Source organism: Leopardus geoffroyi, chromosome A2 (genome assembly GCF_018350155.1).
Source record: "Leopardus geoffroyi isolate Oge1 chromosome A2, O.geoffroyi_Oge1_pat1.0, whole genome shotgun sequence".
NCBI classification, from domain to species: Eukaryota; Metazoa; Chordata; class Mammalia; order Carnivora; family Felidae; genus Leopardus; species Leopardus geoffroyi.
In genome coordinates this window covers 53,955,770-53,970,306 of record NC_059331.1, presented here as the reverse complement: position 1 = coordinate 53,970,306, position 14,537 = coordinate 53,955,770, and the positions used below count along the sequence as shown (strand labels likewise).

Here is a 14,537-nt window from a genome sequence, read left to right as displayed (position 1 = left end):
TCTAAGGGAGGAAGGTGTGAGAAGGATGGGATTCCCTGTCAATCTCACCCTTTTCTAAAGAAGGAGATAAACCTCACTTCTGCATGATTGCTGACTCCCAGTCAGTGTCAGGGTGTTTTGTGTCTTAACTGCACACTCTTTGTCTTACCACCATTGTGTGACTGTGGACTACTGTTGCAGTTTTCTTGTTGCCCAGTTAAAACATTTGGTTATTTTTGGTTTGGTGACTGTCTCTGCTTGCTCCTGTTTGTAAGCTTCATTTTTGTACCAAAACTGAAATGTGAATGTTATGGTGGAAAGTTTATGGACTTTAAATTTAAACATATGTATATCTGGGTATTTTACCTATCACCTGGGTGCTCTTCAGCAAGTAGTGGTGATTTTTCTGTGCCTTGTTTAAGGAGTGGATGGAGGAAGGAATTTAAAATATTTGGGATCTTCATAAAAAAATTAAATGAGATAATTTATATATCAGTGTCTAATACACATCCTAGACATACTAATTTCTTTTTCTTCCTTTAAGGCAGAAAATTATGGCTTACACATTTTTTTTTAAAAATTTCACTTGTTTAAATTTCACATGTTACTGATATGCAAGGGTAGTCACTCACACTTAAAATACAATAACTAAAGAAGAAGAGAAATGTAATTTAAAAAGTGTTAGACTAGAAGTCAGGAAACCTGGTTGGGCCCATGTTCCAGGTTGGTATAACTGGTGGTATAACCCTTGATACATCTTTTGATCCCTATTCCCTATTCTCGTTTTTGAGTTGTCTATGAAATATTTTATGGAAATATACTAACATAAAAGTTTTTGATTAATTGAGTTAAGCAGAGGGTGTTACTTATGAGAATGTCCACATACTACTATTTTCACAATTACTCTATGTTGTTGAGTTGCTTTTTTCTAGAATTAAATTTTTGTCTTTTTTTTAACTAGGTTTAAGTGTTGTGTAAGCTGCATCAATGGAGCACATACAGGGGGCCTGGAAGACGATCAGCAATGGCTTTGGATTCAAAGATGCAGTGTTTGATGGCCCCAGCTGCATCTCCCCTACAATAGTTCAGCCATTTGGCTTTCAGCGTCGGGCATCAGATGATGGCAAACTTACGGACTCTTCTAAGACAAGCAACACTATCCGTGTTTTCTTGCCAAACAAGCAAAGAACAGTGGTATGTAAATGTTCCTCTCAGTAAGTTTAGCTGGCCATCTGCCTATAAAAAGCATTTTGGATAATTTCACTCACTTTATAGACAGGCAAAATTGTCACTTAGTGTCTTTATTAATTGGCTTTCCAGTTGCAGATTTTATTGCTTTATATTACTATGTTCCTTCCATACCTCCCACTTTTCCCCACCCCTTGGCCTTCCTTCAGTTGTTATTCTTGCCTGGAATGTCTTCTTTTGAAAAGCTCCCTTAGACTGTTCCAGTCAATTTTATGTATATATGTAGTAATGGATATTAAAGCAAAATGCTCACTTAAATTTTTTGGACGTTATAGTTGAGTATATAGAAGAAAATAAAATTACCTAGAAAAAATTATTTTGGTAAGTTTTGTAGGCCCCGGGCAAAGCTGGAGGTAGCTTAGAAAGCACAGCATCTTCCTCTTTGCGTGGGCACTGACACTAGCCAGTTATGTGTGCACAGTTCATTTTTGTAGTACCAACAACAGGTTCATACTAGTAGCATCATGGTGGGACACTGCCACTTGGTTTTCTGACATAGAGTTCTAACTTTTCTGAGAAATAACTGCTCAAAATAGTTCCTTACTATCTTGGTGGAAAAAACTCCACCTGGTTAAAAAATGAAAGTGAAGTTGTGCTAATTTTGCTTGGTGGAACATTTGAGAAAACCTTAGTTCAAAAACTTCCACGCTTCCTCCATTCCCACTCCCCATTCTTTGAGTAAAATCAGTGCATTGGGCTTTTCTTTGTACCTGGGTGAGACAAAATTCTGAGGTTGGAAAGTCCAGTCCAGAGTTCTGTTTTTGACAGTTCCACTCCCCTCTCCCAGTTTACTAATAAATTCCTTTATACTTCTTTTGTGAACTTAAGAAGGAGACTCCCAGTTATAGTGTTGTACCTTTACATACATTTTAAACTGAAGGCAAAACTCAAAAGGTATTTGAGTATTATTTTTGTTCCCCTTCCTAAAAATAAAAGTTGAATGGCTGGCAAAATAAATAGTAATAACCTCCTTAATATTTCAAAAGTGGCCTTTCATTTGCAAGGTGATTTTTTTACTTACTGTTATTGTTCATTCATCTTCTTATTTTTTTATTTTTTATTAATTTTTTTTTAAGTTTTATTTATTTTTGAGACAGAGGGAGACAGAGCATGAGCAGGGGAGGGGCAGAGAGAGAGGGAGACACAGAATCCAAAGCAGGCTCCAGGCTCTGAGCTGTCAGCACAGAGCCTGATGCGGGGCTCAAACTCACAAACTGTGAGATCATGAGCTGAGCCGAAACGCTTAACTGACTGAGCCACCCAGGCGCCCCCATTCATCTTCTTTCTAACCTTAAATGGAGAGCCCAGGTGGGAAGTGTGAATGTAATGGGAAGCTAAGACTAGCTGAAGACCGTGTGGTACTGCTTCAGGCTAATACCATGCCTGTCTTCCCCATTCCCATCTCCTGCCGGGTTGCCTGGAAGACCGGGAAACTTAGTTTGGCATAGTGATTAATTAAGTATATGGACCTTTAAGACAACCACGCTCAAATATAAATCCCTGTATTGCCTTTTATTATCGTCTAGATAAGTTACATAATATTTTGAGTCCCTGTTTCCTCACCTTAATGAAATGAGGCTCATGCTGAATATACAGTAGCTGATTCATAAGTAAAATGGTAGCTATGATTATTTGAATTTTTTCTACATCTTTGTAGCCCTTGACAGCTTTCAGTTGAGCACAATCGGTAGTTGGGAACAAGTGATTTGGAAGCTTGACTTCTCCTAAGGCTCTAGCAGATAAAATTAGTTTCTCCCATTTCTTTGACCAGAGATGGACCATCTTCTTTCAGCTGGCACCTATCTTCAGGGGAGCATTGGTGGAAGGAGTCATTTACTGACCAGCACCATGAGTCAGCAGTTTCTAATCATTCCCAGGTTACTTCACTGCTTGGAACCTAAAATGACCCTCCTAATCACTTAGTAGGCTCCAGAAATTAGATTTAACTAATTTCAACATGTATCCATGGGGAGGTGTAGAGAGGAGAATGGCAGAAAGTGTTTATATATGTTGTAAATAATTGTAGGAGTATAATTGGTAGTTGCTTTTTCTTTTTCTTTTTTTTTTTTTATTAAAGTTTATTTATTTATTTTGAGAGACAAAGAGCACAAGCAGGTGAGGGGCAGAGAGGAGAGACAGAATCCCAAACAGGCTCCATCAGCACAGGGCCTGATGAGGAGGCTCAAACTTATGGACTGTAAGATCATGATCTGAGCTAAAAACCAAGACACTTGCCGACTGAGCCACCCATGAACACCATTTTAGAGTTGCTTTTACAAAAACTTTTTTCTTGGGGCGCCTGGATGGCTTAGTGAGTTAAGGGTCCCATTCGGCTGAGGTCATGATCTCACGGTTCATGGGTTCAAGCCCTGTGTCGGGCTCTGCTGACAGGTCAGAGCCTGGAGCCTGCTTCAGATTCTGTGTCTCCCTCTCTCTCTCTGCCCCTCCCCTGCTCGCACTCTGCCTCTGTCTCTCTCAACAATAAATAAAAGTTAAAAAAATTTTTTTTCTTGTCATTTATTTTATAAATATGTGTCTCTTTGCCACTCCTTGCTATTAGATGGGTGCTTGGACCATAGCTGAGGACCATTAATTACCATTACAATCAACTGACGGCTAAAATACAGATTCCTGGGCTTCATTCAAGTTCAACTTAATCAGAATTCTTGGATGTGTTGGAGGGGAGAAGCTGGGAATCTTTATTTTCATAAGTTCTTTGGATGATTCTAATGCCAGCCACATTTGGGAACCCCACTTGGATTAGAGAATATTTAAAGAACTATCTAGCTCTTAGAGTATGTGGTTTTTTTTTTTTAGTGTTTATTCATTTTTTTGAGAAAGAGCATGAGTGGGGGAGGGGCAGAGAGAGAAGGGGAGACACAGAATCTGAAGCAGGCTCCAGGCTCTGAGCTGTCAGAACAGAGCCTGACTCGGCTCAAACTCATGAACTGTGAGATCATGACCTGAGCTGAAGTTGGACGCTTAACCAGCTAAGCCACCCAGGTGCCCCTAGAGTCTGTGACTTTAATGAAGATTAATGATATAGCACCTTATATTTTTCAAAGCTCTACTGCATAGTATTTGATGCAAGTAATGATTCTGTTAGTTTGTGTTTGTTAGTCTTCATTGTCCTCATTCTTGATGTCTTATCTTCATAGTTCGGATCAGTATATCTCACTTTTACTTAGTTTTTTTTTTTCTGAAAACTGTAAGTTAGTGGGTCTAAGGGTATAACTACTTCAAGAAACCTAAAATAAACTTGCTATGGAACATTTTAAATAAATACTTTAGACTTTTCAAATAGATCCAAACATATGCTCTTACCTGCCTTTGGGAAGGAGCTGGTTTGGCCACTGTCAGCTGTCACACTTTAACTGAGCACAGGAGCTCCACTGTGGGCAATTTACAACTACCATAGATCTACATTTTGTTCTCCTTACTGGCCATACTCACTCTAGTTGTCTCAATTTTAATTAACTTTATTGGCTTTAAAAACAAAATGTATGGGGCTTTTATCAAAACTCTTAAAGTCTTATTCAAAAAAATTTTTTTTTTAATGTTTATTTTGAGAGAGAGAGAGCACAAGCAGGGAAGGGGCAGGGAGAGGGGGAGAGAGGGAGATTCCCAAGCAGGTTCCACACTGTCACTGCAGAGTACGACTAGGGGCTCAACCTCACGACCCATGAGATCATGACCTGAACCAAAATTAAGAGTTGGATGCTTAACTGACTGAGCCACCCAGGTGCCCCATTAGTTGAAATTTTTATATAGCTGCCATCCAGGTACTCATACTTCCTACTAGGCCTCTGAGTGCCTGCCTAGCTTTTGAGGATGGGGTACAGGACAATGTGGAGGGACATACACTAAGACTACTTGAAATGGTGTGCATGTTTATTTAAATTAACAGTGGTCTGCTTGCCTTTACTAGTGTGAAATGTATATGAGATGGAATTTTTGTTAGGAAGATAACAAAACCTGTTGTTGAAAACAGGTTGAAATGCAGTTTTGATCAGAAAAACTCATGTTTATAGATCAGATTGATTTATTTTCTTTTCTGGTGGATGTTCCTGCTTGCATGTACATTTCAGTCAGTCAAACAAATTAGACCAGTGTGAAGGGAAATGTGATAATTTTATCTTTCTCAACCACTCTCTTCTGATAATAGCTAGAGGTATGTCTTTTCATACTCATACAATATATGTAAACATATATGGGTTTCCCTGCCCTTTAAGTAATCTTATTCTTTGTATTATTCTGAAAAATATTTTCCCACAATTGATAAATCATGGACATCCTTCCCTTTAGGTTGTTATAAATAATATAGTAGTGTCTTAATGTGACATATACAGATATTTTAGGCTTTATTTAAGCATTCCCCTATTGCTGGACATTCCAGCTATTTCCTGTGTGTGTGTGTGTGTGTGTGTGTGTGTGTGTATTTATCATTACAAACAATGCTGTCATAAATCTTCTTCACATACCCTTCCAGACTGGTGCATTTATTACTATGCTTATCAAAGGATGTGCAGCTTTGTTGGTTCTAAAGATGGCTTTTTGTTTATAGGTCAATGTGAGAAATGGAATGAGCTTGCATGATTGCCTTATGAAAGCACTCAAGGTGAGGGGCCTGCAGCCGGAGTGCTGTGCAGTGTTCAGACTTCTCCATGAACATAAAGGGTAAGAACTCAAAAGTCAGTCAGATCCTCTTTCATACTAGTAAGGAGCTGCTGGCTTCAAATAATAAGTTTGTATTTTTAAAAAAGTGTGCTAGCTTGTCATAGAATATTATGTATTTATATACCCTTGTTCATAGACAACTGAGAAAAATAAAATACTAAAACTTGAAATTATTGCTGAAACATTGCACTGAAAAAAGAATACATATTAGGTGTTGATAGTATTCCATAGATGGAAACAGTAGTGTAAGGTAATATGTTTCTTGAAAGCAAAAATTTTTGTTTCCTGGAATGCAGTAGACAGAATAGATACTCAGAAAGTGTTTGCATTATTATGTATAGTTAAAGAATCCTATCCTCAAGAGATTAACTCTCTTGTAATTCACTCCATCATTCTTTTTTTTTTTTTTTAAGTTTGTGTTTAAGTAAGCTCTACACCCAGCATGAGGATCAAACTCACTACCCCAAGATCAAGAGTTGCATGCTTTTCTGACTGAGCCAGCCAGGTGCCCCTCATTCATTCATTTTTATAACAGTTAATGTTTACTCAATCTGTATAATTTGTAATTTCTGCTTCAGGAAAGATCCATAGTTCATTTTCTTTCTAATGCTGGTGGCTTGATAGAAGCATCCCATCAAAGGCTAGGAGTAAACTCTATAGCTTCCATAATTATCCATTATTATCCCCCCAAATTGGGGGAAATAATCTTTACTTTCTTCTTGAAAAATGCTAGTTCTGTTATTGATCTTCAGCTCACCATCTTTTCTGTCTCAAGGAGTTTCCCAGTTTGAGAGAATAGCCTAGGAAATGAGTTAACTCAAAAGGGCAAGCAAAAATTCCACTCTGCTGTTCCCCTCAGTGTAGGAGGTAGTTTGTTGAAGTGCAGATATTTGAAGCATATGTCAGCTTTATCTGGGTATAGCCCCAGGTTGGTCCAGAGCCAATCTGTAGTGCTCCTTAAAGACTAGAAGGATTCTGAGACGTTGAGTGTCTTGTCCAGTCTTGTCCAAGGCTACGTTGGTTTAGAGCTACCCTAGCTTCTCTACTGGACGGATAGCACCTGAAGACTAAGGACACAGGGCTGCCCCTGTCTCTCTCCATTAGGATGAAATAGGACTTTGGAGTCCTTGTATAGGGAATTATATTAAGGAAAGGATTATTTACTATTGGATAACCAGAAAAATGGCTGGAATCAGCTTCTGGTAGGCAAAGGGAGAAGTTTGAATTATGCTATATGTGTGTTCTCTCCCTACATGAGAATATTCTTTCTTTAAGAAGTGGGCCTGATGGACTTGATGGACTACACAAGACATGAGAAAGGAGCTGCTTTTTTTTTTGTTGTTTGTTTGAAACTTTTTACTTTAGTGTATCTATTTTTCTGTGTTGTTTGTTCTAGGCACAGAAAGAATGGTGTCAGAGTAAATGTTGAGACAGTTAAGTCCCCTGTCACCTTATAGACCTTGCAAACAACTCTACAGATGTGAGCCTATTATTAATTTCATTTGTGATTCCTTTGTATTTATGTATCTGCTAGACTGAAGTAGGCTATTGAAGATTAAATTTTGCTATTACAGCAATATTTATACCCCACTTTAGTATTTCAGGATTCTTACAGGATTTTAAGGTCACAGAGTCCAATTTATTGCATATTTACTTTATCATGAGATTGTTATAGTTCATTATTTTATTTTTAATTAATTAAAAAAAATTTTTTTTTAATTTACATCCAAATTAGTTAGCATATAGTGCAACAATGATTTCAGGAGTAGATTCCCTAATGCCCTTACCCATTTAGCCCATACCCCCTCCCACAACCCCTCTAGTAACCCTCTGTTCTCCTTATTTAAGAGTCTCTTATGTTTTTGTCCCCTCCCTGTTTTTATATTATTTTTGATTCCCTTCCCTTATGTTCATCTGTTTTGTCTCTTAACAGTCCTCATATGAGTGAAATCATGATATCTGTCTTTCTCTAATTTCACTTAGCATAAATATCTTCCAGTTCCATCCATGTAGTTGCAAATGGCAAGATTTCATTCGTTTTGATTGCCAAGTAATACTCCATTGTATGTATATACCACATCTTCATTCATCCATCGATGGACATTTGGGCTCTCCATACTTTGGCTATTGTTGATAGTGCTGCTGTAAACATGGGGGGATGCATGTGTCCCTTCGAAACAGCATCCCTGTATCCCTTGATAAATACCTAGTAGTGCAATTGCTGGATCGTAGGGTAGTTCTATTTTTAGTTTTTTGAGGAGGCTTCATACCGTTTTCCAGAGTGGCTGCACCAGCTTGCATTCCCATATAGTTCATTGTTTTAAAATAAACTTTATTCTGGGGCACCTGGATGGCTCAGTTGGTTAAGTGTCTGACTCTTGATTTTGGCTCAGGTCGTGATCTCACCATTTGTGGAATTGAGCCCCATCAAGTCCTGTGTCTGTCTCTGTGCTGACAGCATGGAGCCTGCTTGGGATTCTCCCTCTGTCCCTCCCCTGTGTGTGCTCTCTCTCTCAAAATAAAAAATAGACAATAAAAAAAAAAAAAAAAAGAAACTTTATTCTAAGAGTATAAGCTTTGGAGTCCAGCTGAGCTGGATTCCAACATAGGCTCTTATCATTGGTGTGTGGCCTTGAACAAGTTACTTTCTTGGGGCCCTAATTCTCTCATTTTTAAGATAGGGATAAAATGCTTACTTCATAGCTTTGTTGTATGAGTTAAATAGGTTAGTATTGTCTGAGATTAAGTTTTATATTTATATAGTATGAGATAAGTGGTAGCTGTTATTATTTGGCGTTGAACTCTTACCTTGTTTAAATATTTGCCTTTTATATATGTTTTTAAAAATTGCCTTTAGTAAAAAAGCGCGTTTAGATTGGAATACTGATGCCACCTCGTTGATTGGAGAAGAACTTCAAGTAGATTTCCTGGATCACGTTCCCCTCACAACACACAACTTTGTAAGTTGTGGAGCTCTTCTCTTTTTGTGGTGTGTTGGGTGTTTTAGCTGGTGTAATTGGACTTTCTCAGAGGTAATAAGCAAAATCATATGCATTGTTGGATTATCTGAAGCTGTTGTTTCGTGATGTTTACAGTAAGGCAATTTAAGTTTAATTAGTCACATATATACTTTAATTTCTAGGAGTGAATTTTACAAATGTTGGAAGTATGATTCTTTTTTATAAAGGTCTCTTTTGGATGTATGGGATCTGTTGGGGGCCAAAAAAGAAATTATTTTGTCTTTTGTCATTCTTTATTTATTTACACCTCTTCCAGGCTCGGAAGACCTTCCTGAAGCTTGCCTTCTGTGACATCTGTCAGAAGTTCCTGCTAAATGGATTTCGATGTCAGACTTGTGGCTACAAATTTCATGAGCACTGTAGCACCAAAGTACCTACTATGTGTGTGGACTGGAGTAATATCAGACAACTCTTGTAAGGCACCATTCTTTTCTCAAAGAATATAAGCAGGTGGGGAGGTAAACACTCTCTTGAAGGTATTATTTTATATTTGACCAACGAGTCTGGGTTTTAGACTTACTAAGTAAATTGTCATGATCTGGATATCATCTACTTTAGCAGCATGACAGTTGTGAAACCAGGGAGTTTGAGTGTGGCATACCTCTAAAGCAAGCAGATGGGATTGCTGTTTGTCAAATGGAGATTGGCGTACTGTGACTCAGTGAGGCAAAGAGCAAAAGGATAAGAAAACCAAAAGACTTGGCTTTTCTCTCTTAACAGTATCATCTTTTAGGTTATTGGTGGGCACAACTCTTTATTTTGTTAAATGATGTTAAACATTTGTTATTGAGAAGGAGCAGAAAGCATAGTTGGTGTTATTATCTTCACCTCAAACTGGAGACGTCAGTTTTAAAATGATATAAATGTAGGGGAGTCTGGGTGGCTCAGTCGGTTGAGTGTCCGACTCTTGATTTCAGCTCAGGTTATGATCTCATAGTTTATGAGTTCAAGCCCCACATCAGGCATATGCTGACAATGTGGAGCCTGCTTGGAATGTTCTCTCACCCCCTCTTTCTCTGACTCTCCTCTGCTCGTGCTCTCCCTCTCTCTCAAGTAAATAAACCTAAAAATGAAATGAAATGAAATAAAATGATGTAAATGTAAAACCTCAAAAGGTACTTGAATCCCTCAGGAGACAAACCAGTTCCCAAAATATATTTTCATACAAAGTGTATTTTAGTAAGGTTTAAATTGAAAATACATGAAAAGTCAAAGTTTTATCCCTTTTTGAGAGTACTAGAAAAACAAAGGGAATGTTATTAAACCCTGACGGGAACACCTTTTTTAAAAGCTTTTGTAGTAGTCACATTGTGTTTGCTTGCGTAGCCTAACTGGCAGAAGCTTGGAGTTTAGTAGAAGTGGGTGAGAATCTCAGTGTTTCCATTAACTAACTAACCACCTCTGAGCCTCAGTTCACTCATATGAGGAAAGGGGATTGCCTTCCTTGCAGGGTTCTCGTGAGGATTAGCTGAGGTAGCTAGCATGTGAAGTTGCTGAGCACAAGTGCTCATCTTGTGGAAAGAAGATGCCCAATTAATGTTGTCATCTCTTTTCCTCTTATTTATGACATTTGGTGCTGAATGACATTTATTTTTCATATTCAGTCTTTTCATTTATGTGTTTTCAAGACAGAATGTTTCCAGAAAAGCTCTTTGTGATTTAGGTTATACTGTGCCCTACTTTAGAATTAAAAAAAACACATTATTTTGATATAGTGGGATATCGGACCAGTACTTTTTAGAAATGCACAGGGGCGCCTGGGTGGCTCCGTGGTTGAGGATCTGACTTTTGATTCCACTCAGGTCATGATCTCCCAGTCATAAGATCAAGCCCCATGTCAGAATCTATGCTGACAGCATGGAGCCTGCTTGGGATTCTCTCTCTGTCCTCTCTCTGCCCTTCTACTTGTGCTCGCTCTTTCTCTCTCCCCCCTCATTTAAAAAAAAAAGTTCAGAAATGTACACTAGAAGCTATTATGTTCATTGGCAGGTCAATATTGTTCATATTCTGTACTCATTCAAGCCCAGTCATTTGGATTGGTGGTCCCTCTACTCTAAAATGGTTGATGAAAATGTGACTAGAAAATGTGGTTTAAAAAAAATTTTTTTACATTTATTTTTGAGAGACCGAGACAGAGCACAAGTGGGGGAGGGGCAGAGAGAGAAGGAGACACAGAATCCCAAGCAGGCTCCAGACTCTGAGCCGTCAGCACAGAGCCCTACATGGGGCTCGAACTCACAAACTGTGAGGTCATGACTTGAGCTGAAGTCGGCTTAACCAACTGAGCCACCCAGGTGCCCCTGAAAATGTTTGAGTAGCTGTTTGCAAGAGTTGCAAGACAAGGCAATTTGACTGTAAAATTACTGCCATTATAAAAAACCATAAACTCAGTCTTCCTCTGATTTCACTTAGATTGTTCCCAAATTCTCCCATTGGTGATAGTGGGGTCCCAGCACTGCCTTCTTTGACAATGCGTCGGATGCGAGAGTCTGTTTCCCGGATGCCTGTTAGGTAATTTTTTTTACTTACGGCTTTTCTTTGGAAAATTACATTGGGGCGGGTGGGACTGAAAGCCTGAATATAAAAGACCAGAGTTCCTTTGCATTCCCTTCTCTCCCTGTGTAAACGCTTTACTATTTCTGTGGAACTTAATACTAGTATTAGAGCAAAATGTAGTCTTGTAGTTTTTATATTCTGAAAAGTGACACACACAGACTGCAGTTTTCTTCTGCTATCATAGCATATCCCTCAATGTCTCATCACATTTTAAAGACCTTCAGATTTTGCTTTCCTCAGTATGTAGTAAGTTGTGCCTCAAGGAAAGAGTCCCATAACTATATACAGTGATCCAATAAAAATAAAACTCCTAACTTTGAAGTGCTATTTATCACCTTGCATTGCTGAAACCATGGTATTTAATAGACTGTGATCTTTAAAAAGAGTCTAGTTAGATTTTTAATGTAAATATCCTTTCTAATGTGCTTGTGAGTTTGCATGTAACTTGTCTTTTTTCTGTTCTCCTGCTTGGAAGTTAGAGCTTTGTTGAGTTCACATGTCTTATTCAGTGTTACACATGAATTTGGAACCTAAAATAAAATCTACATCTTTTTCAAAATATCTGACTTTAATGTATATACAATTGAATAACATTTAATGATCTTTTTAAAACTACCATGGAAATTGTTAAAGGCAGCATATCTCAGAACAAGGAATTTGTATTGAAATAATATCTGGATATACATTTGTGTATGGCTTATTTTTCTTGAAATTTCATCAGAAATTGTACTTGGTTCTGAAGATTTCATTACTAGAAGACAAGCTTTTGAAGGCATAAATACTGAATTCCTGAGAAGGCAATTTTTCAAGGCAGTGGAACAGTTTCTCATAGAAAAACTAGCCTTCTGTTCCTTGAATTCATGCATGGTGTTACTTGCATCTGAACAAAACTCAAAATAATTTGTAGAGCAAATAATGAAAATGTTATACTTGCTGCGTGTTCCCATTGTGGTTGATAGGGGAGTGGGCTTGACTGGAAGAGGCCAGTGATTAATTTCACTGTTTTGGCATCCTGAAAACTGAATTCACATTAACTGACTTTTAGAGCTGGTTAAGTGGGGAGAGGGTGCATAGTAGCTAAAATGCTGGCCTTTTTGTGGACATGCTCAATAGTCTAACCGTCTTAAATTTAAGACTTCTCCTTTAAGCTCTCTCAGTCAGTCTCTAAACTGGGCAAATTACAACTAGGTTGGTAGTTGGTGGCATGGTTGGCAAATGTTAGTCTGTTCTTTCCTAGAGATGGTCTAAAAATTTGGGAGTATTCTGTAGAGGGGATCTATTGAAAAGAAGGCAACTTAAAATGTATTGTTTTCATATGAGTTCCAAGCATGTGTATTATTTCCTTTTCAAAACTTTGCATGCAGAAGCACCTAGACAGAAGAAAAATTGTAAGTGGAGCCTCTTAAAAGAGAGAAACATTTTGTCCAGGGTTTTAGTACAAGTAGTATTTGCCCCAGAGCATCTTATGAAGTAACTAGTTGAAAGATTTACAGTGGGGAGGCCTGCGTGTCATTCATGGAGTTTTCTTTTTCTTCCTCGCCTAGTTCCCAGCACAGATACTCCACACCCCACGCCTTCACGTTCAACTCTTCCAGCCCTTCCTCTGAAGGTTCCCTCTCCCAGAGGCAGAGGTCAACATCCACACCTAATGTCCACATGGTCAGCACCACCCTGCCTGTGGACAGCAGGATGATTGAGGTAATAGGGCCCCTTGCGGGTGGTGAGGAGTGTCAATCTGTTGTTATTGGGGTGGGGTTGACTGTTGTGTTTAGAGAGTTTGGGGTTTCAAACCTGATAAAGAATGTTGCTGCACTTTCTCAGGACCTTGGAATTTTTGAATTTATTGTTTAAAGCGCTGTATCTTTAGACTGGCTGAATAATCCAATTGGTATATCATTCAAGTGGAGAACTAAAATCTCCTAAAGAAATGGTAACATTTGAACTCCTTTCCATTTTAGCTTTGAATAAGATGTCAGTGACCTAGCGAATGAGCTACTATAAAGAGTAGTTTCATTTTTGTGTGGAAAAGAGAATAATAGTGATGGAGAACTACAAACTCTCTGAGAGACTTTTAGGTGATTTTATTTAGAAATAAAAGGGTGGAGTCATTGGATTTACCAAGCAGGTTATTTAGGGAGATGTAAAAGTACCCAAAGCCTAGTGTTTTCAAACTGCTTTTTCTTTTCTTGGCTTTTTGGTATGTTCTATTTATTTGCTTTGCTTTCTAATTCGTCTTTAATAACAACTGAATACACTTAAAATACTTCCTTTGTTCTTTATTCTTCTTTATTTCTCATTGCTTTGGACTAGAATAACAGCCTGAATGCTTCTCCCAGGGCGTGGTCCAGACGATTTTGTTTGAGGGGAAGAGTAGGTATTCTTCTTCATGCCTTTGCTTTCTTGTAAATTAACAGGATTGCTAAGACTGTCAGACAGTAGCCTATCAGAAATGAAAGAATCACTAAGTTAAATTTTATATTTCTTGCCAGACTTGATTTCCTGCTTTATTTTTTGACAGTAGAGTATAGAGGAGTTAAAAAAAAAAAATACTGTATGTGGGATTGCTGACAGGTGAAATAAGTTTCTCAAGCGAGGTTTTGAGGCCAAAAGTAATAAAGTTAAAAAAAAAAATTTCGACCAAAGCTAATGCTAGATTTATTTAGTTGGTGCTCAGAGCATCACTGTTGTATTTATACCTCGTTTAGAAACCAGATGTGTCGGTTTGGTTGATATGCCCTGAAAATCTTTTGTTAAAAGTTCATCAGAGACAACTGTGTTCTCTCTGCATTATGAATTTTTCCTTGGAAAACCTCAGGGACACCTGCCACTTGAGGTACAACTTTATCTCACTCAGACCTTGAATCGCTTTCCATATGCTTGTCCTCCCATCAGAGGTGGCAGGGACTCAACAAAAATGTTGGTTTCTGAATGTGGAGTCTGAACTGGCCATTTGGGGGGCATTTTGAATATCACAAGATTATTGTGAGGAGGTCATGTGCATGCTAGCTATGAATTTTGTTTTCTCTTTTATCATGGTTAGCCCTGATAATAAATAAT

The 14,537-nt window shown here is 38.2% G+C and overlaps 1 protein-coding gene across 4 annotated transcripts in view; it reads left to right on the top strand.

Annotated features, from left to right (window-relative positions):
* The window catches only part of RAF1 (Raf-1 proto-oncogene, serine/threonine kinase), an 84,430-nt gene that overhangs the window by 52,126 nt on the left and 17,767 nt on the right, over window positions 1-14,537 (top strand). Inside the window, exons 2-8 of one of the 4 annotated variants that reach the window (XM_045493841.1) lie at window positions 941-1,173; window positions 5,792-5,904; window positions 8,762-8,864; window positions 9,181-9,338; window positions 11,337-11,435; window positions 13,025-13,178; window positions 13,791-13,850. In XM_045493841.1, coding sequence (XP_045349797.1) covers window positions 967-1,173; window positions 5,792-5,904; window positions 8,762-8,864; window positions 9,181-9,338; window positions 11,337-11,435; window positions 13,025-13,178; window positions 13,791-13,850 — 894 coding nt within the window. In that variant the 5' untranslated portion in view covers window positions 941-966. Of the gene's footprint in view, window positions 1-940; window positions 1,174-5,791; window positions 5,905-8,761; window positions 8,865-9,180; window positions 9,339-11,336; window positions 11,436-13,024; window positions 13,179-13,790; window positions 13,851-14,537 lie in introns of those variants that run through there. The other 3 variants (XM_045493842.1, XM_045493843.1, XM_045493844.1) reach the window with 3 other exon arrangements.